The following is a 20,213-nucleotide window of genomic DNA, read 5'->3' as shown; positions in this document are numbered from 1 at the left end:
ATGTTTTTTTGGGGGGGGAGTGGGGGGGCGGAAAAATGCATCTTCGCCTATGTACCTAAAAATCCAAGCACCGGCCCTGGATACGGTCTCCAGTACTGCGTACAATACTCCAAGTGAGGTCTTACCAGTGTTCTGTACAATGGCATGAGCACTTCCCTCTTTCTACTGCTAATACCTCTCCCTATACAACCAAGGATTCTGCTAGCATTTCCTGCTGCTCTAGTACATTGTCTGCCTACCTTTAAGTCATCAGAAATAATCACCCCTAAATCCCTTTCCTCAGATGTATATCAAATATATGGGTTTTTATGTCCAAGATGCATTATCTTGCATTTATCCACATTAAATGTCAGCTACCACAGCTCTGACCATTTTTCTAGTTTACCTAAATCATTAGCCATTTGGCTTATCTCTCCTGGAACATCAACCCTGTTACAAATCTTAGTATCATCAGCAAAAAGACATCTTACCACCAAGACCTTTTGCATAACCTGGCTTTCTTAACACTCCGTGGCCTTAAGATTCTTATCACTCTGTGGCGTCCCTAAGAGACCATCGTACTTCTTCTTGCAGGTACGGTACTTCTGGACCTTGAAGAAAAGACTCTCCCTGGAATCGCCAGCCAAGTTATCGATCAGCTGATTTACGAAGAACATTTAAAACCTGATAACCGGGAAGAGGTCCTACGAGCCCTTCTCCTGCAACACACGTAAGTTGTGGAAAGACACGTAATTTGGATATGTTGAAATCCATGTATATTAACCATAAACAAACTGGATACAAAATCAGGGGCAGACATTGTAAAAGAAGAGGGAAAATAGAAACATTGTTTCATTCCCACAACTCTCTCTATGCCGACCTATCGTGCAAGTGGTGGAGCTTGATTGTCAGGGAGCCAAGATGGAGGCACCCAGTTGCAGGATAAAAAGATGGCATTCTCTACATTTAATTTTATTTTTTACAATTACCAGCAATCCCTGCTTCATAAATGTGTCTCCATATACACTGCACCTTCATTCTATAGAAATGATAGCTATAGCATACGTATACAGGATCAATAAAGCAATACTACATAATCCCAGGACAAGGATTAAGATCGCACAGGGTCCAAGGTAGTTTAGGGGCCCTCCCCTATATTCTTCACATTGGGATGGTAAATGGAACCAAGCAAATTAATGGACCCCTGTCTAACCCCTGGGCCATAGGCAGCCGTCTCTAATTTTCTTATTGTTAATAATGCACTAACAAGCCCCTTACTATACACTGTATACACATACACTAATAAAAGGTTCCCTTTTTTTACACTGGTGTGAATTCACACACACATCACACAAAGAGTTACTTAATTGATTAATCGCTGGCAATTTTATTTTACAGCCATCCTGAAGAAGGGCTTAAAGGAGACGTTGAGAGTAAGCAACCATTACTTCAGATTGAGATGAAAACTGTTACTGCTAAGGTAATGGTCTTGATAAGAAACTTAAATAAATTGCATGGGTATATTTTATATTTAAAGTGTTTTTTGTTCTCGCTGCTAGCACTTTTGTATTATATTATAGTAATATAGGAGGGCCAGGATAAGAGTAGGCAGCAGCCGATAAGATAAAGATTTTAAATTCAAGAACTGAACTACTCGCTCTCCTGCCAACAAACTATCTCCATGCCCCAGTTTACCACCGCTATGCCCAATTCGCAGTGTCTTCAGTCTACAATATAATCTGTGCCAGTTTCTCAAAAAACAGCTGGGGTGGATCCACAGAATCAGTGAAGCGCAAACTCTCAATTAAAATAAAACCTTAACTGTATAACCGGGGCTTAACATGTTGCAGCCAGGCCTGGAACGTTACTACCCACTTCAAACCTGGAGGTTCTATGGTACATTAAATTTTTAGCTCTGTTGTAATAATCAAATATTATACACATGATCATGATAAAAAAAAAATATATACATAGAAATAAACAGTGGTATAGGAGTAACTCAACTACAGCAAGTTAGACTGTGAAAATTGACGCGTTTCACAACACTCAAGTTGCTTATTCATAAGCAGTGTGAGTAAGTACACTGTGGTGCGAAATGCGTCCAGGTTTATGATCTAACTTGATGTAGGTGAGTTACCCCTACACTACTGTTTGCTCCTTTTTTTTGTATTTATATATTTTTTTAGATATTACCGTATATACTCGAGTATAAGCCGAGTTTTTCAGCACATTTTTTGTGCTGAAAAACCCCAACTCGGCTTATACTCGAGTCACTGTCTGTATTATGGCAATTTACATTACCTCTCCTGCAGCTCCTGTCAGCTCCCTTCTCCTCCGCGCCGGTCTGGTCAGCACCTCTGTCAGCTCCCAGTGTAAGTCTCGCGAGAGCCACGGGGTCATAGTGCGGCTCTCGCGAGACTTACAGTGTGAGCTGACAGAGGTGCTGACCGGACCGGACCGGAGGAGGAGGGAGCTGACAGGAGCTGCAGGAGAGGTAAGTAAGAGCTCCCTGCCAGCCCCCTCCGACACAGTGCCCATCCACTGGACCACCAGGGAGTGAGAGCCCCCCTCCCTGACATGTATCAAGCAGGGAGGGGGAGGGGAAAAAAATAATAATAATAAAATAAAATAAAAAATAATAATAAAAAATAATAATTAAATAAAAAAAATAATAATAATTAAATAAAATAAAAAATATTAAAATAATTAAAAGAAAATAATAATAAAATTGCCCACCCCCCCCCACCAAGGCTCTGCAACACACACACACACACACTGCACTCATACACACACTGCACTCATACACACACGCTGCATTCATACACACATGCTGCATTCATGCACACACCCTGCATTCATTATATACACACACTGTAAATAAATATTCAATTAATATAATTTTTTTTAGGATCTAATTTTATTTAGCAATTTACCAGTAGCTGCTGCATTTCCCACCCTAGTCTTCTACTCGAGTCAATACGTTTTCCCATTTTTTGGGGGGTAAAATTAGGGGCCTCGGCTTATATTCGGGTCGGCTTATACTCGAGTATATGTTTTAATTGAGGAATTTCGCTTCACTGTTTCAGTGGATCTACTTAATCTATCTGTTTTTCATGCTTTGACTTGTTCTTGGGTTGGAACTTCGAGTTGCAGGTGGATTACCAGCAGGTATGGGGTAATATTAGATTTATTTTGTCAAGGTATTTCCTGTTGTATATTTATTACTTATGAGTCTATCACTAGGAGACCAGAAGTTGAGTAGTGTTAAGCATAAGTATATCTTGTATGTACATTTTACTAATTTCCTGCTATATTGTCATCTATGTATTTTACCCATTAAATTGTCCCATATCCTGAGATATAAGGTAAAAAATTTTTCCATTTTACTTTTAAGATCGCAATAGGGCAATGTTATAAAACGGTAATTTGATTTTAATCCTTGTTGTTCTGCTATACCCAATAGGGAAATGCGTTGGCAGACAGAGTGCCAGAAGGTGCAGAAGCCTCTGTAGTCCTTGTGGGTAAGTGGGAAATAAATAAATACTGTGTGCACGTGTGTGTGTATATATAGAATACATAACAATGAACTGTGTATTATGGAAAATAATACAACTGAACAGACATAGAGACATCCTAATAAACACAGAGATTGAAGGATGGGTCATTTAGAAATGTCTCCAGACTTCATTTTATCTAATACATTCCCCACTACTATGCATCGTCTATATTACATTATATTTTTAGGCTAAGGTTAGTAGTGTAGGAGTTAGGAGTTAACGTTCGGGTTAGCAAATGGCTAATACAGCTTCTAGACTGTAAGCTCGTTCGAGCATGGTCCTCATCTACCAATTGTTCCTGTGTCATTGTGTAATTGTCTCATTTATTGTAAAATTTCCCCCTTTCATAATATTGTAAAGTGCTGCGGAATTAGCGGGCGCTATATAAATACCAAGATAATAATAATAATAATGGTTAGTTTAGGGTTACTGTAGGGGTTAATGGTTAGTGTTATGGTAGTTTTATTGGAAACATAAAAATTAATACATACAAGTGTGCTCGACCTATACAGCCTTAAAATATGATTTATTTATGTTTTTTATACAAATGCCTAAATCTCAATTAAATCTTTCCCCTTCCCCCGTATCTATGAGGTACTTTGGACTCTAGATTTCTTCTCAATACTTTTGAGGAGAGAAGCATTTGCTTGGGCAAGACCCAACGCTAACAGAATTAAACGACCACTATAGGCACCCAGACCACTTCAGCTCAATGAAGTGGTCTGGGTGCCAGGTCCATCTAGGATTAACCCTGCAGCTGTAAACATAGCAGTTTCAGAGAAACTGCTATGTTTCACTGAGGGTTAATCCAGCCTCTAGTGGCTGTCTCACTGATGGCCGCTAGAGGAGCTTCCGCGCTTCTCACTGTGAAAATCACAGTGAGAAGATGCTGGACGTCCATAGGAAAGCATTGAGTAATGCTTTCCTATGGACTGTTTGAATGCGCGCGCGTCTCTTGTCGCGCATGCGCATTCGGCGCTGACGTCGGCAGAGGGAGGAAAGTCCCAGCGCCGAGAGAGCCCGGTGCTGGAGAAAGGTAAGATTTTATCCCCTTCCTCCATCTTCCACTCAGCTGGAGTGGGACCCTAAGGGTGGGGGGGGACCTAGAGACCGTATAGTGCCAGGAAAACAAGTTTGTTTTCCTGGCACTATAGTGGTCCTTTAAGTTCTGGGCAAAAAAGAGAGGGGATCTTCATCAGCTTTAGACTGCATCTGAAGAAAGGAAAGCTTTAGTGCTAAGAAATATTTTAAGCAGAAACTTTGAGAACTCCGAGAAAAGTCAAAAGCTCAGAGAAACATCAATAGCTTGACCTTGGGTAAATCCCCACTCAGGTGTCAAATAGTTTTTGCTCACTTGTGCCCTAACAGCGATTACCTATATCATTTGCACTTCAAACTGATCCTGCCCATAAGGGCAGTCCAGATCCGAAATTCTGGCAAGTTCCCTCTACACAAGAAATACAGCAACCCCAGACAATCGTTTCGGCCTTCTTTGGGCTTCATCAGTGAGATGTAGCTGATACCCCTATAGGCACAGGGTTCACATTTGGATTACCCCTTTTAACTTAAGGAGAGCCTATGGAAGTTTTTTGACGATTTATTATTTGTAATAACGAATACATCGATATTGGGATTTAGAGTTTCCCTTAAAGGATTAAACCGCGACCGTGTTTCTTTTTGTGACTCGAGTGCCAGTTCTTATCTTTAACTTCTCTATTGTTTGGCAAGTTACCAAACAAGAAAATCGAGAAAAACTACTCTTCGTTGGTCCTAAATGAAAACCAGAATAGAATCCTCTGTCTCATTCTCTAATAAATGGGAGTTTGGTCTACTACCTGTCACCCAATGGTCATTCATTCTTTATTATATGAGAAGGCATTGTGGCACCATTCACAAGTGTGTATGTGTATGTATATGTATATATATATATTTATTTATTTTTTTCCCTTATATTGTTGACATATCTGGTATTGAACACTATACAATCCTTTATTGGATGGTTTTAATAGTGCACAACTTTGTGTTTTATTTTATTGTATTCTTCAAAATACTATTTACGATGACTTTAGGAATGAGTGCCATATATTTTGAAGTTGTTGGTATATAGGGTTACAGGCTTAAAGGAACACTATAGGGTCAGAAACACAAAGATGTATTCCTGACCCTACAGCGTTAAAACCATACTTGAGGTGGCTTGACCTTCCTTACCCTCCTCCCCCCCCCCCTTAAAAGGTAATAAAACTTGCCTTATTTCCATCGCCCCGCAGGTCTGCCAGTGCTTGCCCCAACCTTGATCTGCCTCCTTGGCTGCCATAATCAGAATTGATAAGCATTGTATTGCTGAGATCGTGAAGGAGGTGGTGTGGAGGCGAGGGCCAAACGCCAGCCTGGCCAGTCAATGCATCTCTACGGGGAAAGTTCAGCGTCTCCATGCAGAGTGTGGAGACTGTGAACGTCTGTGCTGCACACTGTGCTGCACTGCCCCAGGAAGCACCTCCAGTAGCAATCTGAGGAGTGACCTCTGGAGGTGTCCCTCGGCTGTAATGTAAACACTACCTTTTTCTCTAAAAACACAGTGTTTACAGCAAAATGCCTGCATGGACTGAATATACTCACCAGTGTCCCTTTAATATTTCAAGAGGATAAGGTCACAGCTAAGTACTTAGGTTGATATTTAGTACCTGTTTATACCATTTTATTCTGAAGTCATGTTTGGACTTATTCACTCAAGAACTGAATTGATTAGGTTTAGTCTCCTTGTTTTTGTTGCCATTCATTTCCTTCTTCCTGTCAGGGTACCTGTGGTCTCTACCTCCGAAAGAGGTAGAGACTTAGCTGTTCCTCCATCCAGACGGTCTGATGGCTCCCTTCCCCGCGGTCTATCCGGTCATGCTAGGCCGGCCGCGAGGGAGTGACTGCCTTTTACAGCATCTAGGCAGGAAGTAGTCATCAGGACACTCCCCCGGAACAACCTGTCAGTCAATGGCTGCAGGACCAATCAGGACGCCTTGGGGGCGTGGTTACTGCTCTGAACAGGGTATTTAACAGAGCTTCTTTCATTAGCTCATTGCCCTGTCGTGGTTCTAGCTTGTTCTAGTCACTCAGTGCTTGTGTATTCTATTATCCCTTTTGGTTTTGACCCGGCTTGTTTACCTTACTCTGCTTATCTCTGTTACCCTTGATTCGGCTTGTCTCTCGCTTACCTGTCTTCTGTTACCCTCGACCTCGGCTTGTCTTTGACCATTCTATACTGTACTACTTACGTTAGTCCGGCCATTCTAAGGTCCGGTATACGTATCTGGCTACTGTTTGTACTCTGCGTGTTGGATCCCTGTCCCGATCCTGACATTACGACAGGGCCAATGGATCCTGCAAGTACAAACAGTCAGCTGGCTGCTCCTGATCCTAGGTTTGAAGCCATGGATCACAGAATGGATCAGATGGCGCTTGCGCTACAGGCTCTATTAGCTTGTGCCAATAAACCACCAGAGGAGATACGTAATACCCCTGTTTCTCCTGTCGGTTCAGGTCTAGAGGTAGCCACAGTGGGTGCTTCTTCTCACATTACCCCCCCAGTACGCTATGGTGGGGCTCCTGAGAAGTGTCGTGGTTTTTTAAACCAAATTAGTATCCACTTTGAATTGCAACCTCGCTCTTATCCTACAGATAGGGCAAAAGTAGGATTTATTATCACCCTACTCATTGAGAAAGCTCTGAGATGGGCCAACCCACTATGGGAGAACGATAATCCATTAGTTTATAACTATAACGCATTTGTAGCTGCTTTTAGAAGAACATTTGACCCTCCAGGTAGAAAGGTTAATGCAGCCAGATTACTGTTGCGCCTGAGACAGGAGAACCGAACACTGGTGGATTATGCACTAGAGTTCAGGTCTCTGGCGGCAGAAATCAAGTGGAATGAGCAGGCGTATATGGATGTATTTTTGAATGGCCTATCTGATGTAATCCTTGATGAGGTTGCTACCAGAGAACTCCCTGAGAATTTAGAGGATTTAATTTCGTTCATCTCTCGTATAGATGAACGTCTAAGAGAGAGACAGAACACTCGAGAGGGGAACCAGAGACCTTCTTTTAGGTTAGCTCCCGCTGTTCCAAGTCCTGACTCCACGATATCTTTGCTTACTGAACCTATGCAGAAAGGGTATACCCGCCTCTCTGAGGAGGAAAGACAGCACAGGAGAAGAGAGGGTTTGTGTAGGTATTGTGGAGCCAAGGGTCATTTACTCTCGAACTGTTCTAACCGCCCGGGAAACGCTCGCACCTAAGTCTCTCTAGAGGACAGGCCTTGGGTGTTTCTATTTTGTCCTCTACTCCTGATTATAAAGATCACAGGCTTCTGCTACCAGTTTCCTTAACTTGGGGGAAGGAAGTAGTAAGGGCTATGGCATTGATAGATTCCGGTGCTGCTGAGAATTTTATCGACCAAGCCTTTGCTAGTAAGAACAATTTCCCATCCCAGCTAAGGGAGACACCTTTGGCCGTTGAGGCCATAGATGGTAGACCACTACTAGACCCTGTTATCTTTCGTGAGACCATACCCATTAATTTAAATGTGGGTATCCTACACGTGGAGAATTTATCTCTTCTGCTCATTTCGTCTCCTTCCGTTCCCATAGTTCTGGGGTACCCATGGTTGAAAAAACATAACCCTATTATCGATTGGGAGTTAGGAGAGATACTCTCGTGGGGCCAGGGCTGCCAGGATCGGTGTTTGTGCAAGGTTTCTCCATTAGCTAATATTAACATACCGGAGAATCCTACTCAGTCCACAGAAAGACAAATACCAGACCTTTACCTAGACTTAAGGGCAGTGTTTGACAAGAAGAATGCCGATTCTTTGCCTCTACACAGGTCATTTGACTGTAAGATTAAGCTTCTACCCGGCACTATGCCTCCGAGGGGCCATGTATATCCTTTGTCTGTTCAGGAAAACTCGGTTCTAGAGGAGTATATTCGGGAGAATTTAGAAAAGGGATTCATCAGGAGGTCTTCTTCTCCGGCCGGGGCTGGGTTCTTTTTCATTAAGAAGAAGGATGGCACGCTGAGACCTTGTATCGATTACCGAGGCTTGAATAAAATAACTGTCAGAAATGCCTATCCTATCCCACTGATTACCGAGTTATTTGATCGTCTTAAGGGCTCCAAAATCTTCACCAAGTTAGATCTCAGAGGGGCTTACAATTTGGTGAGAATCCAGCAAGGTCACGAGTGGATGACGGCATTCAATACCCGGTATGGCCATTACGAATACACTGTTATGCCATTTGGACTATGCAATGCTCCTGCAGTATTTCAAGATTTGATTAATGAGGTACTTAGGGAGTTTCAGCATGATTGTGTTATTGTTTACCTAGACGACATACTAATACACTCTAAGGAGATTGAGACTCACCATAGACAGGTCAGAAAGGTATTACACAAGCTGCTGCAACATGGTCTATATTGCAAATTGGAGAAGTGCAGTTTTGATCAGTCTCAGGTAGACTTTCTTGGATACGTGATTTCTGGGGAGGGTTTTAAAATGGATCCTGTAAAACTTCAATCTATTTTAGACTGGCCCTTGCCCAAAGGACTCAAGGCTATCCAAAGGTTTATTGGTTTTTCCAACTACTATAGGCGCTTCATTAAAGGATACTCCTCTATCATTGCGCCTATTACCAATATGACCAAACAAGGGGCTGATACTAAGTTCTGGTCTAAGGAAGCTCTGGGTGCTTTCAAGACTCTCAAGGAACTTTTTGCCTCGGCTCCCATTCTAGTCCATCCTGATACGACTCTGCCTTTCTTGCTCGAGGTCGATGCCTCTGAGACAGCAGTTGGGGCTGTTCTGTCTCAAAGGTTAGGGGTGGATAAACCGTTACACCCTTGTGGTTTCTTCTCTAAGAAATTTTCTGGGCCTGAGAGCAGATATGACATCGGGGAAAGGGAACTGTTAGCAGTCATTAAAGCCTTAAAGGAGTGGAGACATTTGTTGGAGGGGACCCTACACCCTATTACGATTTTGACGGACCACAAAAACTTGTCCTATATTGGGGAGGCTAAGCGCTTATCCTCTAGACAAGCTCGTTGGTCCTTATTCCTGACTCACTTCAATTATGTACTGACTTACAGACCTGGTTCTAAAAACTCTAAAGCCGATGCATTATCTCGCCAATATGAACCTTCTACTGTACCTGAACCAGTTCTTTCTTCTATAGTTCCGAAATGCAATATCATTGCTAATACGAATCTCAGGATTCATTCTCCATTACTGGCCGAGATCATTAAGTTGCAACATCTAGCACCTAAACAGACTCCTGCGGGCCGTCATTTCGTTCCTCCTGCTCTTCAACTGGAACTTTTACAGTGTTTACATAATAGCAAGATGGCGGGACATCCTGGTATCCGCAAAACTTACGCATTGATCTCTAAGGACTTCTGGTGGCCTGCTTTACGGAGGGACATTGAGGAGTTCATCGCTGCATGTGAAGTTTGTACTAAAACCAAACAACCCCATACGCTTCCATGTGGATTCCTGCAACCCTTGGAGGTTCCAGAAAAACCATGGTCCTGTTTGGCCATGGACTTTATTGTCGATCTACCTATCTCTAAAAGACAGACTGTTATCCTCACCGTGGTTGACAGGTTTACTAAGATGGCACACTTCATTCCCCTGCCTAAACTCCCGTCTTCTCCCGAATTGGCAGAGATATTCGCTAAGGAGATTTTTCGCCTACATGGGATACCCTCTCAAATTGTATCGGACAGAGGCTCCCAATTTGTTTCCCGCTTTTGGAGGTCCTTCTGCTCTCAACTTGGTATTAAATTAAACTTTTCTTCTGCCTATCATCCTCAGTCTAACGGAGCTGCTGAACGTACCAACCAGAAAATTGAACAATATTTACGATGCTTTGTTTCTGAACACCAGGATGATTGGGTCGGTTTGATTCCTTGGGCGGAGTTTGCACACAACAATCTCGTTTGCGATTCTACTCATTCAAGCCCCTTCTTCATGAATTATGGTTTTCATCCGTCTATTCTTCCTTCGGATTCCCCTTCCCAGGGGGTGCCGTCGGTTGATGTTCATGTTGCCAATTTGAGGAAGTTGTGGGATCAAACTCGACAAATCCTTGTGCACAACTCTATGTTGGTCAAGAAACACGCTGATAAACGTAGAAGGGCGGCTCCGGTCTTTGTTCCAGGTGATAGGGTATGGCTGAGCACGAGGAACATCCGTTTAAAAGTGCCCTCCATGAAGTTCGCTCCTCGTTATATTGGACCCTACAGGGTGCTGACCCGTATCAATCCAGTTGCGTATCGTTTAGCTCTTCCTAATACCTTACGCATCCCGAACTCGTTTCACGTTTCATTGCTGAAACCACTCATATGTAACAGATTTTCCTCCACAATAGCCCCTCCTCGCCCCGTTCAGGTGGAGGGTCAGGAGGAGTATGAGGTTAACTCTATTATTGATTCTCGAATCTCCCGGGGGAGAGTACAATATCTGGTTGATTGGAAGGGATATGGTCCTGAGGAGAGGAGTTGGGTACCTCAGGAGGATGTTCATGCTCCCCGTCTCCGCAGGGCGTATCACTCTCGCTTCCCATCTCGTCCCGGTTCATTCCGCCCGGTGGGCGTATCTGAGAGGGGGGGTACTGTCAGGGTACCTGTGGTCTCTACCTCCGAAAGAGGTAGAGACTTAGCTGTTCCTCCATCCAGACGGTCTGATGGCTCCCTTCCCCGCGGTCTATCCGGTCATGCTAGGCCGGCCGCGAGGGAGTGACTGCCTTTTACAGCATCTAGGCAGGAAGTAGTCATCAGGACACTCCCCCGGAACAACCTGTCAGTCAATGGCTGCAGGACCAATCAGGACGCCTTGGGGGCGTGGTTACTGCTCTGAACAGGGTATTTAACAGAGCTTCTTTCATTAGCTCATTGCCCTGTCGTGGTTCTAGCTTGTTCTAGTCACTCAGTGCTTGTGTATTCTATTATCCCTTTTGGTTTTGACCCGGCTTGTTTACCTTACTCTGCTTATCTCTGTTACCCTTGATTCGGCTTGTCTCTCGCTTACCTGTCTTCTGTTACCCTCGACCTCGGCTTGTCTTTGACCATTCTATACTGTACTACTTACGTTAGTCCGGCCATTCTAAGGTCCGGTATACGTATCTGGCTACTGTTTGTACTCTGCGTGTTGGATCCCTGTCCCGATCCTGACACTTCCATAATGTTCCCATATCACAGGTGGTGCTAGATTCTTAGAGAGTCCAACTGTGGCATTTGTACGCCTGAAGGAAGCTGTGCGCCTGGAGTCCGTCCTTGAAGTTTCTATACCTATCAGGTTCCTCTTCATCCTTCTGGGACCTGAGCACCCCAATATTAGTTACCAGGATGTGGGGAAAGCTGTATCTAGCATGATGGCAGAGAGGGTAAATACTGGATAGCATTTAATATTTCCTACAATAAGTCTCTGACTCAGCTTCATGCTAATTCCTTATTCTTTCTTATAGTCAAATAACAAAATCCAAGTTACTCCATATAACCTCTCCCTATAACTCCTCCTATTACTCCATATAACCTCTCTCTATAACTCCTCCTATTACTCCATATAACCTCTCCCTATAACTCCTCCTATTACTCCATATAACCTCTCCCTATAACTCCTCCTATTACTCCATATAACCTCTCCCTATAACTCCTCCTATTACTCCATATAACCTCTCCCTATAACTCCTCCTATTACTCCATATAACCTCTCCCTATAACTCCTCCTATTACTCCATATAACCTCTCCCTATAACTCCTCCTATTACTCCATATAACCTCTCCCTATAACTCCTCCTATTACTCCATATAGCCTCTCCCTATAACTCCTCCTATTACTCCATATAACCTCTCCCTATAACTCCTCCTATTACTCCATATAACCTCTCCCTATAACTCCTCCTATTACTCCATATAACCTCTCCCTATAACTCCTATTACTCCATATACCCTCTCCCTATAACTCCTATTACTCCATATACCCTCTCCCTATAACTCATATTACTCCATATAACCTCTCTCTATAACTCCTCCTATTACTCCATATAACCTCTCTATAACTCCTCCTATTACTCCATATAACCTCTCTATAACTCCTCCTATTACTCCATATAACCTCTCTATAACTCCTCCTATTACTCCATATAACCTCTCTCTATAACTCCTCCTATTACTCCATATAACCTCTCTCTATAACTCCTCCTATTACTCCATATAACCTCTCCCTATAACTCCTCCTATTACTCCATATAACCTCTCTCTATAACCCCTCCTATTACTCCATATAACCTCTCTGTAACACCTCCTATTACTCCATATAACCTCTCCCTATAACTCCTCCTATTACTCCATATAACCTCTCCCTATAACTCCTCCTATTACTCCATATAACCTCTCCCTATAACTCCTCCTATTACTCCATATAACCTCTCCCTATAACTCCTCCTATTACTCCATATAACCTCTCCCTATAACTCCTCCTATTACTCCATATAACCTCTCCCTATAACTCCTCCTATTACTCCATATAACCTCTCCCTATAACTCCTATTACTCCATATAACCTCTCCCTTTAACTCCTATTACTCCATATAACCTCTCCCTATAACTCTTATTACTCCATATAACCTATCTCTATAACTCCTCCTATTACTCGATATAACCTCTCTATAACTCCTAATACTCCATATAACCTCTCTATAACTCCTCCTATTACTCCATATAACCTCTCCATAACTCCTCCTATTACTCCATATAACCTCTCCCTATAACTCCCCCTATTACTCCATATAGCCTCTCCCTATAACTCCCCCTATTACTCCATATAGCCTCTCCATATAACTCCTCCTATTACTCCATATAACCTCTCCCTATAACTCCTCCTATTACTCATATAACCTCTCTATAACTCCTCCTATTACTCCCTATAACTCCTCCTATTACTCCATATAACCTCTCTCTATAACTCCTCCTATTACTCCATATAACCTCTCCATATAACTCCTCCTATTACTCCCTATAACTCCTCCTATTACTCCATATAACCTCTCTATAACTCCTCCTATTACTCCATATTTTTATTACTCTTTATAATTGTTTTAATTCCACCTATTACCTGATATCTTTATCTATAATGTATCTTATTTTTTTAATATATTTTCTGCCTGTTGGTCTTTACCTTTCCTCACCTATTTGTCTTTTTTCCCGTTATACTCTGCAGTCACATTTCTTATTACCACCTGTATTTTCTCAGGTCTTCCGTACTGACATGTACCTTGCTGGTGGACGTCAAGATCTTGTTCGTTCTATTGAAGAGTTCTTGGATTGTTGCATAGTTATTCCCCCTACGGACTCTCCTAACGAGCAGCTACTCAAGGAACTGGTGCCATTGCAAACGAACATGCTCAGGAAGCGATACCAAGATATTAAAGTGGTACCAGGTGGACACAAGCAAGGTAGAGTCCATTCTTCATCCCCCTTAATGCCCCATTACTCTTGAGAAAGCAATTCCAAATGATTCTCCTTTTTCTATACAACCTTATTTTCTCCCCTATTTAATTTTGTGTTGTAGGCTGCTGCACTTTCTTTCTCTCCACTTTTTTGTAAATATAGTGGTCAAAGGAGAAACATGTAGAGAACTACAATGCGATGGAGATTAAGGAAGAACACACCGACACACAAAAAAAAAAAATCCAGTTTTAAATTTCACAAACCTTAAGTTAACATCGCCTACCTTAGCTAACAAATATGGGGATTTGGTTACACCATATGGCCGTATTGTGTGGTGTAACTAAATCCTCATATTTGTTTGCTAAAGGATTATTTTAAGTAGCCTTTCAAAATTTAAAACTTGATTTTATTGTGTGCATGCTGTTCCTTAATCTGTATTGTGTATATATTTTGTTTTTTACAACAGCACCACTGCTGAGAAATGCATGTTCTTGCTGTGGCCTCCATTTCTTTTTACCAATGAGATAGAATTAGATTCATGAATAGTAGCTCCAAGTAGAGAATCTGCTCCATTTAAGTGCATGCGGTCTTAACATCCAACCTTCTTCCTGGGTACAATCTGGTCTTTTGCCATTTAATGTCTCCCATTATCGCTATTAAATATATTCTTGTTTGTCTCGCCTTCTTTCACCATTCTCCTCCTCTTCTCGACCTCCCAACTCCCATCCACATTTGCCAATATCTCCTTTCTTTATATTGATCTTTCTCACTTTTCGACATTCATCCATTTCTACCTACTGTGTTTTTGTTGTTGTTGTTCTTGTTTTGTTTACAATTTCTTTTCATTTTAAAAACTGAAACCTTCTCGTAGCTCCAGTTTTCTAACACAGAATTGGATGACTCACCTCCTAATTCATGTCGTTTTCCTTCAAAGATTTAAAGAACAAAGAGGAGCCTCCAGAAGACCCTTTGAAACGAACTGGCAAGCCTTTTGGAGGTCTCGTACGTGACATTCGTCGTCGATACCCAAAATACCTAAGCGATATCCGTGATGCACTTAATCCCCAGTGTCTAGCTGCTTTCATATTTATCTACTTTGCTGCCCTCTCACCCGCCATTACATTTGGAGGTTTAATGGGTAAGTGCTTGGTGTTGATAAAATCTTCACCACTAGTTACTCCTTGCGTTTGGAAGAATATGGACTGTATACACAAATTCCTTTAGAGCTTTGTATGGTTGGTCTATTATAAAGTTGCAGTTATAAGATTAATTTAGATAACATGTATTCCACAAATTAATATCTTTAAAAACATTAGAAGACTGTAAAGTTTCATGAAATGATCATAGATCTTCACTGGATAAGATACAAGATCGTAGGTCAACTGGAGATTTGTAACGATTAGAAGTGCAAAAGACTAGGTGGGCCAAGAAAGTCATATGCTACCTAATTCAATATTCAAATCAGATCCGTTCTCTCAAGTGGACATTTTATTCTTTCTTGAATAAAAGTCAATTTATTTACTAAGCTGGCTGTCCATCTTTCGCTGCTTTTAGAATATAGTACAATTCTTATTTGTTTTTGATTTCAATAGTTTGTCTCACTATTACATTTGGAGGTTTGATATAACCCTGTTTGCCAGTATTTAGTCTTCTCTGTATCTGTTTTTTAGCTCAAAAGACCCAGAACTGGATGGGTGTGTCTGAATTAATGGTGTCCACAGCCGCCCAGGGAATTCTCTTTTGTCTTCTTGGTGCCCAACCTCTTCTCATTCTCGGGTTTTCTGGACCTCTACTTGTTTTTGAAGAAGCTTTTTTCAAGGTATTTAATTGTCTTTTTGTCACTGGGATTGTGCTGAACTTTCCATTTACCTTCAACATAATTTTAATTGACGTTCATTGCAATTATGACCAAAATGATAAAGGAAAGTTAAACTGGGACATTTACAGAGGTAGAAGATTGTGGGGGCAATGTGACACCTGATGGTTTACAGACCAAAGATAGAATAAAGAAGATAGGAGTAATGTGTCTTATTTACCGTTGCTTCTATTCTTTTTCCACAAGTTCTGTGAAAGTCAAGGCATTGAGTACATCGTGGGGCGAGTGTGGATCGGCTATTGGCTAATCTTGATTGTGATAATAGTGGTGGCCTTTGAAGGCAGCTTTTTGGTCCGCTTCATTTCAAGGTTCACGCAGGAGATCTTCTCATTCCTTATCTCACTCATCTTTATCTATGAGACCTTTGCCAACCTCTACAAGGTAAGCATAATTCTAGTGAGCTTAATTAATTTTGAGCGCTGTAAATAGCAGATTCTGCACTGGAGTGTAAGCCTCAAAGAAGAATTAAGATCCCACTGGGTCCTAGCCAGGCTGTCAATTTGGGCACCTTGTTCATTCCTCACTTAGGGACGGTGTATGGGGCCAATCAAATTACTGGTTCTGGGACCCCTGTCTGACTCTTGAGCCAAAGGCAACCCTTTATGTTTGGTTAATCTTGCTCTGGTAACTGCCAACAATCTCTAGCAGACTGGGAGTTTACGAACTGACAATGACAGTAGTCCTAACCCTTATTACAAGAAAAAAAAATACCATATGTAATGAAAAGGGATACACTGAAGTATGAATTCAAGTAAAAAATTCTATCTCAGGGTTCTGAAGATTTTCATAAACGACATAACCTTCTTTGTATATTATGATATTTGCAAAATCTCTCAATGGCATTATTTTCCCATAATACATGGTTTACTGATACATATAAAAAAATGTATAGTATATATTAATATACTTTTTATTGAAATACACAAACCAAATTATGAAAATAAAATAAACATATATAGTTGTTTTAAAAAAAGTTTAGCAGTTTTGGATCCAGTGGCTTTCTTACAATATCAAGTGCACATATGTGCTCGTTAAACAATGTAACTCTGCCATTTAATCTATACATTTACTTATAGCTAATTAGCACAATGTATAGACCAGAGAACTGATCTCACCTGTAGTGGCTATTGTCTTTCCCCCCCACAGCCCTTTGAGGGAAAAATATTCTTTACATCAGCTACCAGTTTAGTAAATTGTTCTCGTGGAGGTGTTTATCACGTGAAAGAAACTGTGACAAAACATTAGAGTTTGTTAAATCTTTAACTTGTCTGTTTCGGTCAAAATGTTAGTTTAGTTTGTCTACATACAAAATTTAGAATGCCTCACAGTCTAGTGAAAAAAAAATCTATTTGGATGTCCTGTAACTAAGCAACATGGGTTTTTCATCTTAACCATGTTATATGTCCTTTTCACACACTGATACATTTTTTCAATTCTCCACAGATCTTCAAGGCCCATCCTTTACAGTCGAACTACAATGGAACGCATCTGGACCCCAATGCTGTCCCTCAGCCGAACACTGCTTTGCTGTCTTTGGTACTGATGTCTGGGGCCTTCTTTATTGCTTTCTTTCTCCGTCAATTCAAAAACAGCAGCTACTTCCCAGGGAAGGTAAAAAAAAAACTTGACAACTGATTTATTAAAAAAATAGAATAATCTATTTCTGAGTAGAGCAAGAGGAGATTAAAGACTACAAAAAGCTAAGCAGAAGTCTGATAACGTATGAAATCAAACTAGCTGCAAGTTTATTTAGTTCATTCGTAATCAGTTGCACCAGCTCAAGCATCAGAGTAGTAGGTCATATTCCTAGCAAGGTGCACTCATCCTTTACAATGTCAATAAAACGAGTCCTAGTGAGTTAGTCTATAATAAGATCTGCACCCCCAAAGCAATAAACTTTCCTAATGTATAATTCCTAGTAAAACACATCCCTTGGTTTAAATGAATGAGACCAAGCAGATCGATATCAAGCTAGATAGAAAATTATAACTAATATTATTAAAAGCTTGACTACAAGTTGATTCCCCAGTATTTCTGTTTAATAATAGTTTAATGGACTATATTAAAGCCTTGCCAGTATTATGATGTGGGTATATTTTCTGCAGTTACGTCGTATTATTGGTGATTTTGGAGTTCCCATTGCAATTCTCATTATGGTCGGGGTTGATTTTTCCATTAAGGACACTTACACAAAGGTAAGGAAATCTTTATATTACATATTCTATATTTCTATGCAAGCTGCCAGGATTCGTAACATTTTTGAGCGGTGAAAGGTAATTTGATCAAGCACATGGTCCATACATGGTAACGAGAAGTTCTTGCAACAATAGCTGCCTCTCCAAACCACAGTAACTGAAATCCTTCTGTACATTTTGGTTTTCACATTAGAAATATTAAAAGGTATGCCAATTTTGTAATATATAGTCATCTGTAAAAGAGCTGTTTTTAGGGTGTTTTTATAGCCTCTATTTAGTATTTTCAGATAAGCTTCTAAAATGTATTTATTTTTTTCAAAATATTAGAAAATTAAAAATGATCAATATATAAAATATATATCAAAAACTACCAAAATATTTTTCAAAATATTAAGTCATTTGAAATTCTATCCAAAAATATTAAATCAAAGCCTATATCTGGAGACGGAGAAGTTCAGAAGTTTGGAGAAGTTCAGCAGCCTGGTTACTGATTTAAACAGGGTCCTATCTCTGATAAATGAGCACTGTTTTCCAATATAGAATTTTTGTCCAGGCAAAGCTACAAAATGTACTCAGGAGCCAACCGCATCTCCAGCAAGTTTCAGGCATAGCATCTGAGTATTTGTAAAAAACTTATGAAGTCTCATATCATCTTGTTAAGCTCTTGTACTTTAGATAAAGTATTTACAAGCTAGTAGAAGTATGTTGGTTGGAGTTGGTTGGAACATTGTAGTCTATTCTTTTGTAAAGACTTGGCCAAGTCATCATCCCTTTTAGAGACAAATCTCATAGGCACATAAATGACCACGGCACTATAAAATGTTCACATAGGGTCAATAGTCTTCTGGGTAACCTCTCGCCCGAGTGTCAATGTTTTTCAAGAGCTGTTATGAAACTATAAAGAATGTGGCTTGAAGTAAGGGCAGTATTAAAGTGGTGGATTTGGGGTATTAGAACAAATCTATTTCTGAGAAGGCCTTATAACCTAACAAGTCTTGCAGGGGGAGTTATTCCCGATCCTGTGTTAATATCTACAAGATCTATCGGACTATAGGACCCTTACCGAGAAAGTTCAGGATTGAGTGTTGGGGAATGGGGATACAGTTATTTTGTGATTTTTATTTGTATTAATACATGGGCTTCATTATCATTTAATAGCATGGGTGTATACATCTACAGTGTATGGGAGTGTATACACAATATATACAGTCAGGTCCATAAATATTAGGACATCGACACAATTCGAATCTTTTTGGCTCTATACACCACCACAATGGGTTTGAAATTAAACAAACAAGATGTGCTTTAACTGCAGACTTTCAGCTTTAATTTAAGGGTATTTACATACAAATCAGGTGAACGGTGTAGGAATTACAGCAGTTTGTATATGTGCCTCCCACTTTTCAAGGGACCAAAAGTAATGGGACAGATTAACAGTCAAAACAAACTTTCACTTTTTAATACATGGTTGCAAATCCTTTGCAGTCAATTACAGCCTGAAGTCTGGAACGCATAGACATCACCAGACGCTGGGTTTCATCCCTGGTGATGCTCTGCCAGGCCTCTACTGCAACTGTCTTCAGATCCTGCTTGTTCTTGGGGCATTTTCCCTTCAGTTTTGTCTTCATCAAGTGAAATGCATGCTCAATCGGATTCAGGTCAGGTGATTGACTTGGCCATTGCATAACATTCAACTTCTTTCCCTTAAAAAACTCTTTGGTTGCTTTTGCAGTATGCTTCGGGTCATTGTCCATCTGCACTGTGAAGCGCCGTCCAATGAACTCTGAAGCATTTGGCTGAATATGAGCAGATAATATTGCCCAAAACACTTCAGAATTCATCCTGCTGCTTTTGTCAGCAGTCACATCATCAATAAATACAAGAGAACCAGTTCCATTGGCAGCCATACATGCCCACGCCATGACACTACCACCACGCTTCACTGATGAGGTGGTATGCTTTGGATCACAAGCAGTTCCTTTCCTTCTCCATACTCTTCTCTTCCCATCACTCTGGTACAAGTTGATCTTGGTCTCATCTGTCCATAGGATGTTGTTCCAGAACTGTGAAGGCTTTTTAAGATGTTGTTTGGCAAACTCTAATCTGGCCTTCCTG

At 40.9% G+C, this 20,213-nt stretch overlaps 1 protein-coding gene across 2 annotated transcripts in view; it reads left to right on the top strand.

Moving 5' to 3' along the window:
• The window catches only part of SLC4A1 (solute carrier family 4 member 1 (Diego blood group)), a 51,607-nt gene that overhangs the window by 19,487 nt on the left and 11,907 nt on the right, over window positions 1-20,213 (top strand). For both annotated transcript variants that reach the window (XM_063459303.1, XM_063459304.1), the window contains 10 exons: window positions 574-709; window positions 1,378-1,459; window positions 3,443-3,500; window positions 11,778-11,962; window positions 13,831-14,032; window positions 14,962-15,165; window positions 15,698-15,846; window positions 16,090-16,284; window positions 17,347-17,514; window positions 18,009-18,098. In XM_063459303.1, the coding sequence (XP_063315373.1) occupies window positions 574-709; window positions 1,378-1,459; window positions 3,443-3,500; window positions 11,778-11,962; window positions 13,831-14,032; window positions 14,962-15,165; window positions 15,698-15,846; window positions 16,090-16,284; window positions 17,347-17,514; window positions 18,009-18,098 (1,469 nt within the window). The remainder of the gene's footprint in view (window positions 1-573; window positions 710-1,377; window positions 1,460-3,442; window positions 3,501-11,777; window positions 11,963-13,830; window positions 14,033-14,961; window positions 15,166-15,697; window positions 15,847-16,089; window positions 16,285-17,346; window positions 17,515-18,008; window positions 18,099-20,213) is intronic.

This window comes from Pelobates fuscus, chromosome 6, assembly GCF_036172605.1.
Source record: "Pelobates fuscus isolate aPelFus1 chromosome 6, aPelFus1.pri, whole genome shotgun sequence".
NCBI classification, from domain to species: Eukaryota; Metazoa; Chordata; class Amphibia; order Anura; family Pelobatidae; genus Pelobates; species Pelobates fuscus.
The sequence above is the reverse complement of the archived record's forward strand: the minus strand, read 5'-3'. Positions and strand labels throughout refer to the sequence as shown.